General features: G+C 57.2%; 1 protein-coding gene across 14 annotated transcripts in view; it reads left to right on the top strand.

The window, feature by feature from the left end:
- TAFA5 (TAFA chemokine like family member 5) overlaps positions 1-17,880 on the top strand; it is a 343,256-nt gene that overhangs the window by 202,281 nt on the left and 123,095 nt on the right. For all 14 annotated transcript variants that reach the window (XR_012418333.1, XR_010578287.2, XR_012418335.1 and 11 more), the window contains exon 3: positions 11,750-11,877. Coding sequence is in view for 8 of the 14 variants with exons in the window: in XM_045363421.3 (XP_045219356.1) it covers positions 11,750-11,877 (128 nt within the window). In the remaining 6 variants the exon portion in view is untranslated. The remainder of the gene's footprint in view (positions 1-11,749; positions 11,878-17,880) is intronic.

Genomic DNA, 17,880 nt, shown 5'->3' with positions numbered 1-17,880 from the left:
GGTGAGATGGCGATGATGTGGTGGTTATGATGATGTGATGGTGATGGTGGTGGTGATGATGGTGGTGATGGTGATGGTGGTGGTGATGATAGTGATGGTGGTGGTTATGATGATATGGTGATGGTGGTAGTGATGATGATGATAGTGATGGTAGTGATGGTGGTGATGATGATAGTGACAATGATGGTGATGATAATGACGGTGGTGATGATGATGGTGATGATAATGGTGGTGGTTATAATGATGTGATGGTGATGGTGGTGGTGATGATGGTGATGATATAGTGGTGGTTATGATGATGTGATGGTGATGGTGGTGGTGATGATGGTGATGGTAGTGATGATGGTGATGATGGTGAGATGGTGATGCTATGGTGGTGGTTATGATGATGTGATGGTGGTGATGGTGATAGTGATAGTGGTGGTGGTGGTGATGATGGTGGTGATGATAGTGATAGTGGTGGTTATGATGATGTGATGGTGATGATAGTGATGATGGTGGTGATGATGGTGGTGATGATGGTGACAATAATGATGGTGATGATAATGGTGGTGGTTATAATGATGTGATGGTGATGTTGATGGTGATGGTGGTGGTGATGGTGATGATGACGATGGTAATGGTAGTGAAGGTGATGATGGGGAGAGCTGACTGAGCTGAGCTGGATGAGAGGAAGCTGAAGCACAGGGTTCTACCCATGATGGGAAGGATGCCAGTGCTGCACAGGGAGGTGACCTGAGTGGGGCACATTCTGCAGGTGTTGTCTTGAGCAGAGGCTCCTGCCTATTCATAGGAGCATCCCAGGAACTGAGCAAGGATGAGTATGTAGATTGAGGGTGCCTGGCCTGGGAGGGGTGTGTGTGACCGGAAGCTTGAGTGGGTCTCCAGATGATGCTGAGGTTTATAATGAGCATGGGACACCTGGGAACAAGGTGGGTCTCCCAAGCAATCACCAGGAACCAGCTGGGCAGTGCTGGACCCCTGGTTCTACCCCAGGAATGGGAAGGGTAGAGGCGAGGAGGCCTCTTGGGAGGAAGATGTGCCAGGAGTGCCAGTAGGTAGGGCCTGGCAACTAATGGAGGTTTCTCACACCGGAGGATGCTGGATCTGTCCTGAGCACAGCAGGGTGACTGTGGGGTGCGGCAGCTCCTGTGGAGGGAGCGACTCTGGACCTGGAGACAGGAGTGCCAGGCAGGCGGGCAGCGGGAAGACTTTTCAGCCCAGCCTCCTGGGGCCCTGGGGGCCTTAGGAACGCTCTCCCAAGAGGGAGCGTCAGGGCTGAGCAGCCTCCAGGCTTAGCGCAGTGCCCTGTGAGACCTTCTCTCCTGCTCCGCCTTGGCCCTGCCTGGGTTACAGGAGACAGAGGCAGGGGACCTGGCCCCTCCGGAGGCCCAGCTACAGGCCAGAAGACAATGGTGCTCGGTCGGGTGCTGTGCTTTGGTTACCTGGGACCAGCATGTAATTACTGCATGAGGCTGCAGTGACCCAGGAGGTTCCCTTACCTCTGAGGGACTAAGATAGCCAGAGTTTGCTAGAATCCCCCAAGCCCAACAGGGAGCTGCTTTTACCACTGAACAGGCAGGATCAAGGGACAGAGGGAGACAAAGTTACATCTTTTAGAAACCCCACACCGTGTGCTCCTCCAAACGCCTACATCCGGACTCCCGTGACTCAGGGCTGGGATCCAGCAGTGGGACCCCAGAGGAGCTGATGTCTGCCTTGGCTGGAATCAGAGGGAGGTCTTGCGAGCTTTCCTGGCCCTACGGCAGGTGCCTCCTGGGCTCCCTTCCGCAGCCTCGGGGTGTAGCCCATCTGGGCTCTACAGGCCCCGTGCATGGCCAGGGCTGTGGCCTACCTGCGAGATACCCTTCCAGCCTAGCCCTGCGACAGGCTCAGGCACCAACTGTGCCTCCTGCTCTACTGACCAGCCCAGTGCTGCCTGGTAACTGGGACCAGAGCCGTGTTCCTCAGACCTAAGTAATGTGGCAATGCCCTTTTTTTTTTTTTTTTTTTGCGACCAAGGCTCACTCTGTCCCCCAGGCTGGAGTGCAGTGGCATGATCTCGGCTTACTGCAACCTCTGCTTCCCAGATTCAAGTGATTCCCCTGTCTCGGCCTCCTGAGTAGCTGGGATGCACCACCACGCCCAGCTAATTTTTGTATTTTTAGTAGAGGCAAGGTTTCACCATGTTGGCCAGACTGGTCTCGAACTTCTGACCTCAAGTTGCCTTGGCCTCCCGAAGTGCTGGGATTACAGGTGTGAGCCACTGCACACTGCTGACAATGCCTTTTTTTTTTTTTTTTTTTTTTTTTTGAGATGGAGTCTCGTTCTATCGCCCAGGCTGGAGTGCAGTGGTGCAATCTGGGCTCACTGCAAGCTCTGCCTCCTGGGTTCACGCCATTCTCCTGCCCCAGCCTCCTGAGTGGCTGGGACTACAGGCTCCCGCCACCACACCCGGCAAATTTTTTTTTTGTATTTTTAGTAGAGATGGAGTTTCCCTGTGTTAGCCAGGATGGTCTCGATCTCCTGACCTCGTGATCCACCCGCCTGGGCCTCCCAAAGTGCTGGGATTACAGGTGTGAGCCACCGTGCCCGGCCGACAGTGCCTTTTAAGGGAAAGATCCACCCTCCTGTTGACCTCCGTTGTTCTGATTACAATGTTGCAGGACGATGAACACACACGAAGCTGGGAGCCCTCACCAGGTGGTAAAACTGTAATAAAGCAAATGAACTGAGGCCCATTTACAAAGTCAACACAAACAAAACGGCAAAACCAATAAAAGTTAAAGTTGCAGCATGGGTTTTGCAGGGCAGATGCTTCTCGGTGACAGGGCACTGGCAGCAAGCCGCAGGGTGGAGAGATCTACCTGCTGGCCCACCCGCCATGTGTATACATTTCCCCGCGATCCGTTCAGTGAGCTCTGCTCTCACATACTGACGGATGTGTCGCATGAAGGCGTCTTAATAATCGCGTGGCTCTGTTTGTTGTCATCACACCTTGCGTTTAGCCCAGAGCTGTCCTGGGAGGCACTTTTATGAGCGGGTTCCTGATAACTCGCCTAAGATGTCTGACCTTCGGGTGAAGACAAGCTTTGCCTTGCAGCGTGAGTAAGCGGGGCTTTAAATGGGAATAATCCAATTATTGCAGCGACTGCGAACAGAAGAAATGTTCACTGCATATTTACTGCTGCACTTACTCCTAATGAACTGCTCTGAGACGGGGAGAGGGAAGGCGGGAAGCACGCAGAGTGTGGCCCTGGGTGCAGCACCCACAGCCCCGGAGAGCAGCTCGCCTGCACCAGTGACACAGCGAGCTCGTGCCTCTTCTTCCTGTTGGCATTTACACGGGGTATTGGGAGTGGCTGGGCCTTTGGTGGATGTGAATGTCTGCATGAACGTGCACATGGGTACATGCACACACCGTACACACACACCCCCCACCTCACACACGTGGGCCCCCTGGACGGTGTTTGGAAATAAGTGTCCGTCCGGATCACGCAGAACGTACCTGCACTCTGACATTGCCATTGAAAACACAGCCTGTGAAGAAAAGGTGGGTGGCCAGAATTCTTAGGCCACTGAGCGCTGTCCCCAGGAGGCGATGGCCCAAGGCTGTATCCCCCAGGCAAGCATGCTTCTGATTGGCCACAGAAGACTTGGAAGGCACCACGTGTCTCCCTGTGGTTTACAGTCCTGATGTCATAAAAGACAGCCAGGGCTACGGCTAAAGGTTCTCCCAGCCTCCATGGTTGTGTTAAGTCTGAGAAAAGATAGACCCAGGGCCTCCCAGTGCTGGTCAGAGGTGCCTCCACACTGACCATCTGCAGGAGGCACCGGTGGGCTCTCCCTCGGGGTCCCAGGAGAGCAGCTCCAGCCCTTACATTTCACAGCTGGGCAGCCACCGAGGGCTGCTCAGGGGCATGTGCTGTGCTGCTGAGGTGGGTGGGTGAGGGCCATGGGAGGTCTCTTGTGTGGTCACGCCCAGCTCGAGCCCCCCATCCAAGGTGGACCCAAGGAGCAGGGGTCACTACCCTTCACTATTCCCAAGCATGGGTGACCTCGCTGTGCCTCCTGCCCAAAGAAAGGCCTGTGAGTGCCCCTGCCAGGCCACTGCACCCTCTAGAAACAGGAACGGGTGACAGGGCAAGAAAGGAGAGCCCAGAGGCCCCTCCCCTGTGGGCGTCTTGGCCTGCACAAAAGAGGGCGTATTCTCCCCAGAAAAATGGACATTTGTAAGCTGCTTCAGTTGTTTTTTTTTTTTTTTTTTTAACAAGGCAGAATACAAAATCACTTTACAACAAACAGTCGTCCCCTCCTGCGGACTGTGTCCCTGTGTCACAGGTTTCTTTTGTTGAAGGCTCTTAGAAGTTTCCCACCAAATACAGTGTGGCCCTCAGATCCCCCCGCCCCGGGCTGTGTCTGCAGCAGCCCCTGTCTCGTCAGGACGCTGGGATCTGTGTCTGCAGCAGCCCCTGTCTCACTGGGGTCCTGGGGTCTGTGTCTGCCACAGCCCCTCTCTCATCGGGGCCCCGGGGTCACAGTAGCACTGACTGAGGTCCAGAGAGGCTGTCGAGGCGGGAGAGGAAGGCCTGGCTCCCAGAAAGCAGACGGTGCTCAGCAGGAACAGATGTGTCCTCCACTTCTCCGAGCGGGTTTCTCCCCGTCCAAGATTCTCCTTTCGTCTCCCCCAGCCCCTGCCGGCCTGCTCTGCCCTGGGAGCTCTAGTCACACCCGGGTACGCCGTCCCTGGCGACATGAGGCTCTCACAGCCTAGTGTCTGTGGATAGGCCGACGCCCACCCCACCCGCTAGCTTCCAGCTCCTTTCCTTGCACGCCTGCCCTGGAACTAGAAGGTGACCTCTGCTGTCCCCAGCCCCCTCCTGTGTTCCTAGGGGCAGCTGTCTGGGGCACGAGTTACTCGTTCTGGGACATTGACTGATTCAATGAAAGGACGGTCTCGGGAACCAGCAGCCCTTTGACCAAAGCCAGCACAGTCGTAAGGAGACTGGGGTCTGGGGGTGCCCCTTGGGTAGGAAAGGAGGGGAGCGGGAATGGGCCTGGGTTTCTCCTCCCTCGGGAAGGCGGGTATTGGGTGGGGGTGCCGCTGTGACCTGCTTCTTGGTACATGCGAGTGTACATGTGGGTGTGCATGTTTGCCTGTGGGCACCTGTGTGCACGCACTCCAGGGGCGGAGTCGTCCGTCTGCAGGCTGGATGAGAGCTTGTCTGGCAGCTCCGAGATCATCTCAGGTTCTCAGGACACGCAGTAGCAAGAGCCGTCCCACTTCAGCAGTTCAGATGTTCGATCCCGTATAGCAAACGAGTTCAGATGTTCGATCCCGTATAGCAAACGAGTTCAGATGTTCGATCCCGTATAGCAAACGAGTTCAGATGTTCGATCCCGTATAGCAAACGAGTTCAGATGTTCGATCCCGTATAGCAAACGAGTTCAGATGTTCGATCCCGTATAGCAAACGAGTTCAGATGTTCGATCCCATATAGCAAACGAGTTCAGATGTCTGATCCCGTATGGCAAACAAATTCAAATGTCTGATCCCACATAACAGACACACCCTGCTGGATTTTGACCGTACAGCTCCTCCCATGCCGTCTGCCCAGCTCTACTTCAGGCTGAGAACCCCACTTAGTTGTCTGCTTCTTGTCCCCCAAGTTCAGGCTGGTGAGGAGGGGATGGGCAGAGCCCTCTGGCTGTGACTAGAGGCACTGCCAGCTGTGGGAGGCCCGCAGCCCTTCATCCCGAGGGCCTGGTACGATGGATGTGTATGTGCCCCACATCGGTGGGTGCCCCAGGCGGCACACGGCTCGAGTGGGTGTCTCAGGACTGGCTGCTTCCGTCCAGTAGAGGACATGGGGGCAGAGGGTAGAGGCCCCTGGCTGCAGAGATGACCTTTGCAGCCGGGCCTCGAGGGGCCTTCCACCCTCCCTCCGCCCTGCACCCGCGTCCTCCAGCTGTGTCTAGAGCTGTAGGTGCAGACGTGATGAGAGGAAGCTGGGTGGCAGCTCCCGGGGGGGGGTTCTTCTCTGGGGCACTGGGGTGTGTCCCCACACTGAGGACATGGCACACCCTGCCCTGCACTGGTCCACCCAGATGCTGTGGGCCGCCCGCCTGGGACCCTGCTCGCCCGCTGGGGTTCGGCACGACCCTTGCCTGCCTTTCCTGGGGTGCACTTTCCTCCCAGGCCTTTGTGTAGACGGGTTCTTTGAAGTCCGCTTTGACTTGGCCCCTGTCACCCAGACAGCCACGCTGTTCTGACTTCAACTCCGTTCAAGGGTCGCCCAACCGTTTTTGGCAAGTTGGACTTTCAGCAAACTGATTGGGAGCCTGAACAAGGCTGTGCTGAGGACCTGTGGCCAGCCAGGCCCCGCCCACATCTCAGCCCTTTCCTCCCCATGCTGTTTGCAGGGTCACCAGGCCTGCTCCTCTCTGAGACTTCAAGGAGAGCCCAGCTCCTGCCCTGCCCTGGCTCCCTCCCTCCCCTGAAACCCAGTCCCAGCCTGCACTGGGCAGCGTCCTCTGCATTCTGCCCTCCTGGAGCCCGAGGTTTCTATCCTGCCACTGGCAAGGGTCTGGGTGCAGCAGCTGCATCATCCCAGGGAGTGGGGGACCGTGGAGCGGGAGCCGGCCTCTGTCTGGGGAGGCAGCTTGAATGTGCACACAGAGGGGACCTGGAGTGGTGGAAGGAGCCAAGCCCCCCATAGACCTGGAGACTCATTGCCAGGGAGCCAGGTGGCCCCAGGGACGATACGCATGTGTAGTTAGTGAGTCTGCAAGAGGGCACACAGTGGACTTGTGTGTATGTGCGTGTGTAGACATGTGGCTGTGTGTGGTGTGTATATGTGTGTGCCTGTGTCTACATGTGTGAATGGCGTATGTGTGTGTGATGGAGAGCATGGTGTGGCATGGAAGATGGGGCTGAGTGGTACCTTGGAGAAGTGTTTCCAGCTGGAGAAAGAGCGCTGCTGGCCCAGGGCCTGGCTGGGCTGGGTCTCGGGGGCTGTGGGGTCCTACAGAGGCTCGAGATCGGTGAGACTCTAGATCCAGTCTGGACAAACCCCCTCTGATTTGCACTCCTATGCCCCCTTTCCATCCTAGGCAGGGGCTCCCTGGCTCGCTTCTCCAGCCACGTCCTAAGCACCTGCTCCTACCGGCCCAGGGACAGGCACTGCAGACATAAACATGCATGAGACCCTGTGCCCTTTACCCAGCGTGCCCTTTACCTGTTGTGTGCTCAGGACCCCCCAGGTTAGCCCATGTGGATGGGCGATGACGTCTGTTTGCCCAGAGCCCAGGTTTCAGTCACCATCACTCATACTATCTCAGAAGCTCTGTCAACCCCAGGGACGCCCCTTCCCCTCCCTGAGAGCTGTTGCAACATTGGGACCAGAGGAGAGGCCTCCTCACCCGTGCCCGGGTGAAAGGGAGTTGTGAAATGTGTGCTTGAAAGGACCCTTTGTCCCCAGGACATGGTGGCCCGGCACTGTGCCTCTGGCCGCCTCCAGCAGGAAGTGGGCTGGGGTGGGTGAGCCCAGCTCCTGCCAGCAAACAAAAGGTGTTGTGTGCTCAGGGCCGGCCCGCTGGTGCCCTCGGGAGGGCCAGGCCCAGGGATGGGGCAGGCCTGCTGCCTGCTTGTCCCTTTGTTCTGCAAATGCTGAGAGCAGGCAAGCCCACAAAGTGACCTGCATGCATCTACATGCATGTTTACATGAGAGTGCACATGTGGGTGCATGTGAGGATACATATCTCTGTGTGTGCTTGCACATATGTGTGCATGTGTGTGCTGCACCTGTAGATACGTGTTTGCGAACATGCATTTACATGGGCATGTGTGTGCCTGTGTGTGTGCCTGCATGCCTCTGCGTGTGTGGTGTGTGGTGTATACATGTGGGTGATGTGTACGTGTGTCTGGGGGGTACATATGTGTGTGGTGTATACATGTGGGTAATGTGTACGTGTGTCGGGGGGTACATATGTGTGTGGTGTGTGGTGTATACATGTGGGTGATGTGTACGTGTGTCGGGGGGGTACATATGTGTGTGGTGTATACATGTGGGTGATGTGTATGTGTGTCTGGGGGTACATATGTGTGTGGTGTATACATGTGGGTGATGTGTACGTGTGTCTGGGGAGTACATATGTGTGTGGTGTGTGGTAGGCGTCGCGGCTACAGCATAGGTGAGGCTGGAGCCCCCTTCACCATCCTAAGGCCCCAGGGGCCCTGCCCTCCTTCCTTCTTCTCTTTCTGACCCTGAGTGGCACTGTGCATGTTACCACATCATGGCTGGCAGGGATGAGGGTCCTCTCCGTAGAGGGACAGTGGGCTGGGGCCTGGCACTGGAGCACGCGTGTGTCCTGGATACTGAAGGCTGACACATGGCCATAGATCCCTCCCCTGTCCTCAGCCTCACAGTCCCAGTGAGCTCCAGTGGTTCCATCCTAGCCTGACCGAGAGGGCCCCAGCAACATAGCCTGTGGGTGCTGGCCAGCCACGCCCTGTGCCAGGTGGGGTGCTTCTGCCTGTGCTGTCTCCACCCTCAGCGTCCTTCTCCTGGGACTTCCCAGCCCAGAGCATGAGCTTCAGGGTGGGTACAAGGTCCCAGCTGAGCTTGGCAGTGAAGGATTTGAGCCTAGGCCACCTCCTGTCCACCCTCTCACAGCCTGCCCTGCAGGCAGATCAGGACCTGCCCTCAGATGCCACCCACACTGCCCTGGTTTTCTGGTCTGTGCCGGCCCCACTCCTGATGGCCCAGGTCCTGCCTTGTGCTGCAGAGAGGGCCAAACCTGGCCCTGGCAGATGCGGAAACATCTTCCTGTTGCAGTTGAAGGGCTCACTTCACCTGAAGACAGCCCAGTCTGGCTGTTAGGGCAGAACAGGACAGGCACTGGGAACCCCAGGGGGTTTCTGAGGTGCCGTTCAGCTCAGGATGAGAACAGGAGCCACACCGCACTGAAGGCCACCCTGGGCGCTGTGGTGTGGGATGGATGGGAGCACACATGGGGATTTCTTTTAAGCCACACCGGAGCCTCTTCCTTTCAGGTCCTTCAGTGTTGGTACCAGATAAACACACCCCCAACACACACACACACGCACGCACACCCACACATGCACACGCACGCACGCACACATGCACACACACGCGCGCGCACACACATGCACACACACACGCACACACACGCACACACATGCGCGCGCGCACACACAGACACGCACACACACATACACACACACACAATGCTTACTGTAATTTGTCCAGCTCTTTTCCCAGGCATTGCAAGGGGATTTCTGCTATTGGGGCGTCTGTGTTTCATCCTGTAGCTTCCTCGTGGGTTTAAGGTTCGTGTTCATGAGTGTCTGAGATTTTTCTACCATATTTACTGTCACCCAAAACGATGCATCCAGGATGGGAGACGCCGCTGCTGGCAGCTTTCTGCAGGAATAAGGAACAGACAAGAAAAGAGGCCCTGGGAAGACACATGGCAGATTCCAGACCTCCCAGACCTGCCTCCCCTGCGATGACCCCAGGGCCCGCGCCCCCGTGGGTTGAGGAGTGAGCTGTCCCTCAGGACCCTGTCCTCTGCTGCCCACTGCTCCTACAGGGACAGCCACTGCCTGCGGGCCAGAGGCATAATTGGCTGGCCCTGTGCAAAATGAAATGCAGGGCCCTTATTAAAAATTAGTCAGAATTTCAAGACATGGGAACTGCAGAGCGTTGTCCAAGCAGTGGCTCTCCTGCACCTGCGGCCGTGTGCAGCCGTCTGTTTGCATAGCCATGAAGCCAGCCGGCCGCGTGTCGGGAGGACCGTGTGTTAGCACGCATGCGTGCACACATGTGCATTTGCAGAACTGTTTAGATAGTAGTCATTTCCCTCCTGTGGTAAGGAATCTCCGAAACTTTTTCAAGTTTTCAAGTAAACAAGTATCCTGGGGAACTACAGTTCTGGTTTATGCAAATTGAGAGTCCTGTGCTTTATTTAAAAAAAGGAAAAGAGGTGACGTGGAAGAGAAAACCCAAAAGAGAGGAGGAAATCAAGGGTTCTGGAGTGTCGTGAGAGGGACCGGGGCTTCAGACAGGAGGTTGGGGCTGGGGGCCATGGGGGCCAGTCTTGCCCTGGGCCTGGGTGTCTGTGCAGCCTGGGCCTGGTGTGGGTGACAGAGAATCCTTCCCTGCTCTGCAAGGCTGGCAGCTGAGGCAGCCCAGACACTGGATTCTCTGCATCCTGGGGCCACTGGACCCATCAAACACTGAGCCCCAGGAAGCAGGGACCCAAAAGGAAAGCAGGAAGGGGCTTCATAGGTGAATTGCCCGCATCCAACAAGATGAGTTCCAAGCCTCTGCTCAGAACAGTGAGGAGCCCGAGGAACTGTGAGTGGGAGAGGAAGGGGCGGAGAAGGCCAACCCTGGCCCTCCCAGCACTGGCACGAAGCGAGTCACGTGCAGTCCAACCACCTTGCAAGTAGCGTGGGGTGCGTGGCGTTCACCAGCGAGTGCAGTGGGAATATGTGACAGCTTCATCCATTCTCCTAGAGCCTTGGACCCAAACTTTCAAACTTCTTTTTCTTGTAAGATGCAAAGTTCTCCCTGATCTCCAGCCATGGGGTTAAGGTTGGTGTAGAATCCTGTGTATATAAAGGTACATGTTTATAACTTAACCTTGAACCAAAATACTGCCTGGCAGGTGTTTGGTGTCTGATCTGCATGCCTACGTTTTTCAGCGGGATAGCAACCCCTGTTTGTAGGTCCCGTTTATATAAAAGTAATTACGTGTGCATTAGGAAGGACCTATTTTTCCCCAGTTTGAGAAATGACTAATCGTTCTTTTGAGATTCCTGCAGCGAAGGTTATGTTAATACAATATCAGCTTTTACTCTGCCGTGAAGTCCTTGTTTCTCAGGCTTTCTGGTAGAGAGTAATCTCCAGTCTGCCTAACCCTACAGCCACAAAATGGGGTGGCTTTCCGGGGAAGAGAGAAAATGCAATTCTCTGTGGCATGGAAGGAGTTGATGTGGGCTTCAGAGTCCTTGTGCTGGTGGGGGCCAGTGCCCCCATCCGCCGGGCCCTCCCCTGCCCCCTGCCCTGTCCAGGGGTCATGACAAGACTTATCCTTTCCTCTTGGAGCCTTGACATGGCTGGTCACATCCTTTCACCTTGGAGCCTTGACATGGCTGCTGCTGGGCCAGCCCCAGGGGTCCGCCGGGCGTCTGCAGATGGGGGCCAGGGGCTGCTGTAAAATCCTCCAGTCAAGGATGGCGCATCGACTCCCTACCTCCTGCGTGGCCTCACACTCTGACTCCAAGTCTGGACCCCCTTGGTTCCCACCCTGTGCACAGGCCTGCCCTCGCTACATCTGAGGACAGCCTGACTGGGAACCCTTCCTCCTGCCTTTCCCTGCTCTCTAGTGGATTCCAGATGAGAGAGAGTGAGGCAGCCACGCTGCAGGAGGGGCCACGGCTCTGCTCCACGGACGTGTCTCCAGCTCCCTCGGTCACTGCTTACTGTTCCACGACTGGCCGATGGCAGAGCAGGACTGGGGGAGCAAGCACTAAACCGGGAGACCAGGAAGCTGGTGGAGCCCCTGGGCCCGGTGTCCCTGCCTGAGGGTCCCCGGGTGGAGCCGTACCGGGCATTGCCTGAGGGCCCTCCCAGCCAGTGTCAGGACCCAGGTCCTCTCGGCAACACCGTCGCGATCCGTGACAGCAGCACGCTGACTGTCTCCCTCTTTTCTCCCGCAGCAAGAATTATCAAGACCAAGCAGTGGTGTGACATGCTTCCGTGTCTGGAGGGGGAAGGCTGCGACTTGCTAATCAACCGGTCAGGCTGGACGTGCACGCAGCCCGGCGGGAGGATAAAGACCACTACGGTACGTGGCCCTTGGCTTTCTCGTGTGTGTGCTGGGGAGGGGGCATGTGCGGGCCTCCGAGGCCACCCTGGCTCCGAGGGGACGGGTGGCAGCTGCTCACCTTGTCCTCGTGCAGAGAAGCCAGGACCCCACCTCCCTCTCTGGGGCTGAATTCCTGACCATCTGTCCTGGGGCGGAGGGTTCATGAGTACATGGGGGCTGAGAGCTGGATAAAGAACCACCTGCAAGGCTGGTCAGCCCAGAAGTCAGATCACAGACCAGGCCCCGAAATCCGTTGGTTAGAGCCATCTTGTTTCCGGGACTGATGTGCCCGTGACTCCCGGTTGGAGGAGGCGTCCGCCCCTCCTGAGGATGAACTTCTGATAACTCCCCCAGGGAACAGGGAGCTTCTGCAGAGACGGAGCCGGGTGCGGGTTCCGTCCAGGTGTGCTCCTTCCGTCCCTGGGCCTGGCCTAGTGGCTGCTCACACCAGAGACCCGGAGGGCCCTTCAGCTCCTCTTTGTCCCACTGAGTGGGGCATGCAGCGCGCCCCGCCCTCCCGAAGCCACAGCTGACCTGGGTCTCTAGAGCTGCTCTTCCCAAGGGCAGAAGCTTGGGGAGCGCGGGGTGGCCCTGGGCCTTTTCCGAAGGCAGCTCCTCCAGGCACGCCACGGATTCTGAGGCAGTTTCCCCTGCAGAGGGGCAGAGGAAGCGGGCAGAGGAGGGGAGCCCACATGCATGGGGCTTGGGCCATTCACGTGTGAGGTGGCCTCGACTTCTCACTGGCGAGTGGTACCCCCTTATCCTGGCTCCTCCTGCTTTGAGGTTGGCATTGGAAGCTGAGGACATGAGTGGGTGAGGGTTTCCCTAACATGGATCTGGGCTCCGTGCTCTGAGAATGTTCAGTCAGGGAGATCTGTGGCTGGGCAGAAGGATCCGGAAAGCCCCTGGCATCCGAGCCCCCTCCAAGGATTGCACGGAGAGAGGGGGCTGCAGCCCCTCACACTGGGCTGCAGGGAAATCCTTCCTCTTGCTGCCTGAGCGGCCTCCAAGCGAGGGCTCGGCTGGGCTGTTCCGGCACTCGGTTCAAGAGGCCGATTTGGTGGAGTTGCTCCAAGGAGAACCACGGATCCCTGGGGTTCTAACACAATTCGGGGCCATCAGGGTCGTCTTCTGGGAGTCGCACAGCTTTCTGCTGCAGCCAGGATGTCAGTGAGACGGGCAAGGCAGCACGCCAATCCCCCCATGGGTTTCTCAGGGGCCTCTTGTATTTGTGGAAGTTCATGCAGACTCAGCCTCGCTGGCGGCCCAGGGCCCCCTGGGAGTGCCTGCCTGGAATGTGGGCCTGCAGGAGGAGTGTGAGGCCGGGCACCGGTGCCACCCTGAGGCATGCGGACAGGACAGGAGATGAGGGGCGTGGGTTGGTCTAAGCTGAGGTCCTGGGCTTGCCTGGTCAGGGTTTGTTTATCTGGCATTCAGTGCAGAAGCAGATGATTCCGTCCTGCACCCGTGAAATGCACAGTGCTCTACCATTTCCTACTGCTACCTGCCCGCAGAGGAGGCCTAGGCCCTCCTCTGTCCCTGCTCGTTGGGGTTCCCAGGCCTGCACTACCTCCCCGAATCTCCAGCAACACAAACAGCAGGTGCATTCCATCTGCCTGTGGACCCCGGTCAGGCGCAGCCTTTCACATCCTTCGTAGAAGCTTCAACATAAGCAGCCACCTCGCCCCGAATTTTGGAGGGATGGGTGTGAGAGCCACTCTGGGTCCCAGCTGCCAGTGACCCATCACTTCTCAGTCACCCCTTGATGAGCCCCTCCTCCTTGTGATTCGAGGCCCATGAGGCACCCAGGCCAAGCGTTCAGGCCGCACCCCTTCAGGAACGAACTCAGATGCACCTCTGTGAGTTGACTGCTCAGTTCACCGGGGTGGGAAGTCAGGAGTCCACAGACGCCATGAGAGCTGGCGGTGGATAAAGGTGTCGTCACTTCGACACGGGCAGCCCTGCTGAGCCAGTGACAGGGCTGGAACCGGCCCAGCCCTTCCAGAGGCATCGAGGTGCTTGGCAGGAACAGGATTGGGTCCTTACTTGGAGGCTGCTGGCATCGTCACATTTTGGTTTTTGGTAATTTATTGTGGTGAAATTCACATAACATAAAGTCCATTTTAAAGCGAGCAGCTCAGTGGCGTTGGACACACAGTGCTGTGCCACCACCCCTCTACCTGCTTCAGAGCATTTACATCCCCCTGGAGGGATGCCCTTCGCCCACCGGGCAGCATTGGAGTCTTCAGATCTGCATGAAGGCTTCTCCTGGTGCAGCTCTGCAGCCACTTCTGCCCAGGGTCACCGTGGCAGACCTTCTGGCCCCGATAAGGGCAACACTAATTAAAGTGATCAGTGAAGCCCCCCGCACGCAGGGCGCACGCTGGTAAGTGAGGGACACAGATGTGGCCTGTCCCCAGCTTGTCAGGCTGCCCGGAGAACGCCTTGTCAGACAGCTTCATGGTATCTTCCTTTCTTCACTGTTGGCCCAAACCCTGGACCCAGCCCTCCCTGCCTCCTGCATTCACCCAGAATGCATGTCTTCTCCTCTCTCCTCCTCCCGTTTAGTTCTTCAGTGCCTGAGTCATTCTCATGAAGTCTCATCAGGGACCCCTTCACCTACCCCAGAACCAGACGAGGGCCGCCCAACCAGCCTCCCGCGTCCGTCCAGGTCTGCCTGGCCAGCACGGCCTCTGTATGTGCAGAGATGGGGAACCGAGGTGTTCTCTGCATCAGCTCAGTCCAAGCCCACAGGGCCCACCATGGGAGACAGTGAGCCCCACTTGTTCTGGGGCATTTGAGACAGAGGCTGACCAGGCACCCGGGATATTCCTGAGGGGTTCGAGCCTTCCTGGCTTGGGGAACAGTAGCTGCACCCGTCCAGTGCTTGGTGTGCTCAGAGAGCCTGGCGGAGATGGCTGCGGACTCTCCTTCCCTTGGGCCTCGCAGGCCTGGGAGCTCAGTTTCACACGCTTGAATACTGCGGCTGGGCGAGCTGGAGTGACCGCTGGTGACCAGGGGGACAGAATTCCAGGGAGGTGGGATCGATGCTGCCTGGTCTGCTCAACACAAACGCCAGACCTGGCTCGGCGTGAGACCCCACGTGGCTTTCAGCTCAGGAGACTCAGATACTCTGATCTTCCCATCGTTAGGACACTTTGCAGGGGACCCCCCAAGCCTCTGCTGGTGGAAGCTGGGAGGGCACCTGCAGGGACCAGGGACATGGGCAGGTGGGAGTCTGACTGTAGCAGGACACTCCATCATCCAGCGTGGGAAGGACAGGTGCCTCCTCCCGGGCTGGTCACTCGCAGGGAGCCTGATTCTTCTGGAGAGTGAGGTCTCATAGGTGGAGGGGATGGCTCTGCTTTCCTGGGGGAGAGTGTGTGTCGGGGGCTTGAGGACCTGTCTCTCAGCCTTTGCCTCACGTTGCCATGGCGGGGGCACCTTGTGTACATGGCCACGGGTGCCTGGGCTGGTGGATCTCAGTGAGTGACCGTGTGCTCACTCCAGGGGACCGGGGTGGGCCCTGTCGTCTTCCCAGGTATCTCAGGAAAAGTCTGGGAACAACAGGAGAGCCGGCTCCTAATAGAATCGCTGGCCTGTGGTGACCTGTGTTCAAAGCTTTCTGAAAAGGTTAGTTGGGCTCTTGAACCAAACACCATAGAATTGGGAGCTACAATCCCAGTTGTGCGATTGCATCTGAGTTCTCTCATGGATGGTAAATTAGCACTACAGGAGATTTCACCCTTTACCATAAACTGGTTTTCTGAAAGATGATGGTGTTCTCATAACTTGGCTTTTAGAGACCCAGTGGATACTGAGTTGCTGCTAATTCCATCCTAATGGCCACGTTCTCAGATGAGAGCCCGCCTCCAGCCCAGCCCTGATGCAGGCAGCCACCCGCTCCCAGCCTGCCCAGCTACGCTCCAGCATCGTGCCGAGCCCCCGTCACTCCCCAACCCCTTCCGTGCCGAGCCCCCGTCACTCCCCAACCCCTTCCTGTGTGGCCGTTGCTGTTTACTTGTCTGTGTGGGCCCACCAGAGTGTGGGTCGCCTAGCACCGGTGCTGGGCCTAAGGGTGCTGCTGCCCCGTGCCCTGGCAATGCCTGCGCCTCTGTGTGTGACACGTGGATTCAGGATTCATGGATTAACCGAGTGTGGACCCCAGGCACATGCTGATGCTTCTGTTTCCAGGATCATTGCTTTTTTTGAGATGGAGTTTCGCTCCTGTCACCCAGGTTGGAGTGCAAGGGCACAATCTTGGCTCACTGCAACCTCCACGTCCTGAGTTCAAGTGATTCTCCTGCCTCAGCCTCCAGAGTAGCTGGAATTATAGACGCCCACCACCACACCCAGCTAATGTCTGTATTTTTAGTACAAACGGGGTTTCACCATGTTGGCCAGGCTGGTCTCGAACTCCTGATCTCCGGTGATCCATCCGCTTCGGCCTCCCAAAGTGCTGGGATTACAGGCGTGAGCCACTACGCCGGCCCGAGATCACTGCTTTTGAAAGTGCAGGTCGTCACCCCGTTAGTGGGTTGTGAAATTAATTTAATAGGTCATGACCAGCATTTAAAAGGAGGAAGGAATAGAATGAAAATGTGAGAGGGCATCTGTGTCAGGAGGGCGAGCGCCCGGTGACAAGGCCCGTGCCTGCGCACACACGGTCACATGGGAGAAGCCTTTCTCCTAGGTTGCTATGAAAGGCTGGAAATCCACGTCCTGTGGGGACTCGAGAGAAACTGACCGCTGCAGTGCTTTTCCAGGCACTGCCTCTCAGCCGGCTCTGCCCTGTGGACGTCCACTTGCCCCAGGCGAGGGGACCCTGGGTGGATGTTGCAGGTTCTCCTGAGGCATGAGCAGCGCCCCTTCTTGGCTCCCCATTCTGGCTCCTGCTCCCTGGGGACAGGCCCAGAGCTGCTGTCTGCCCTCCTTCCCATTCCCCTGCTCTGCTCTGGCTTCCTCTGTCCTTGAGCTGGGCTCGGGCTCGCAGAGCTGGAGGAGGAGGGACAAGAAGGGCTCGTGGGGCCGAGGGGAGCAGACCGGGCCACGAGCAGGTCTTCTCTCCACAGATATTCCGTGGCTGGGGCTGCGGACCGCGCAAGTGACTGGCTTTTGGAAATATTCTCATCAGTGTTTGCTCAGTCACATTTTTGGAATGTTTATGTATCGCAAGATACTTGTCAGTGAGCTGTGCCATCTCCTAAATCGGAATCAGCCAGCTAGATGGAAATCCTGTTTGCACATTCACTATTGAGCACCACCTTCTAATTCTGTGCTGCATGAAATCACAGTTGTGGGGGTGAAAAAAATTCAGTGGGGTTTCTGTATGGTTCTGTTTGGGAACTTGTATTTCATGGAAACTCATTACGCTAAAAGCCCGTTTCCCCAACATGAGAGATTCGGAGGATGTGCAGACAGCAGCTGCCGCTGATCTCGTGGGGGCTTGGATGTCTAAATTCCACCCTGGCCAGGCATCCCAGGAGTGTGGTGTAGTCGGGCCATCCCAGGGCCTCCGTTGGACACGGACAGGAGGACACTGAGGTCTCCTTGGGGCCTGGCGGCCCGGCCAGCAGCCTGCCAGAATGCCGTCTCTTCTCTCATCTGGCCGTAAACTGCTGCTGACTTGGACTGGGCGGCTTGTGCTGTCAGCCTGTCGGCGAGTTCTGGAGGTTAGTCTCGGCGAGTTCTGGAGGTTAGTCTCACCACCGATCGATGATTCAGGTCACCTACACGCCCCTCTGGAAACGGCTCTGTTCTCGTGGTTGGAGAGCTCTCCTGTTAGCATCTCCAGCAGTGCTAAGCATTGTCTATGGCGGCCTTGTTTGGGATTTAGGAGTCAGCTTGCTACGGGGAGGAGCCTTCTGGCTGGACGGCCCTTGTCCCAGTGGATGGCTTGCCTTGTCTAGGCCACCGAGGCCCTTGCCCCTGAGCTTCCTGCAAGCTCGGAGCCTGGAGGAGGGGCGCATCCCAGGAAAGGCA

The sequence above is a fragment of the Macaca fascicularis genome, chromosome 10, assembly GCF_037993035.2.
Source record: "Macaca fascicularis isolate 582-1 chromosome 10, T2T-MFA8v1.1".
Taxonomy (NCBI): domain Eukaryota; kingdom Metazoa; phylum Chordata; class Mammalia; order Primates; family Cercopithecidae; genus Macaca; species Macaca fascicularis.
This window is presented reverse-complemented; position numbering and strand designations above follow the sequence as displayed.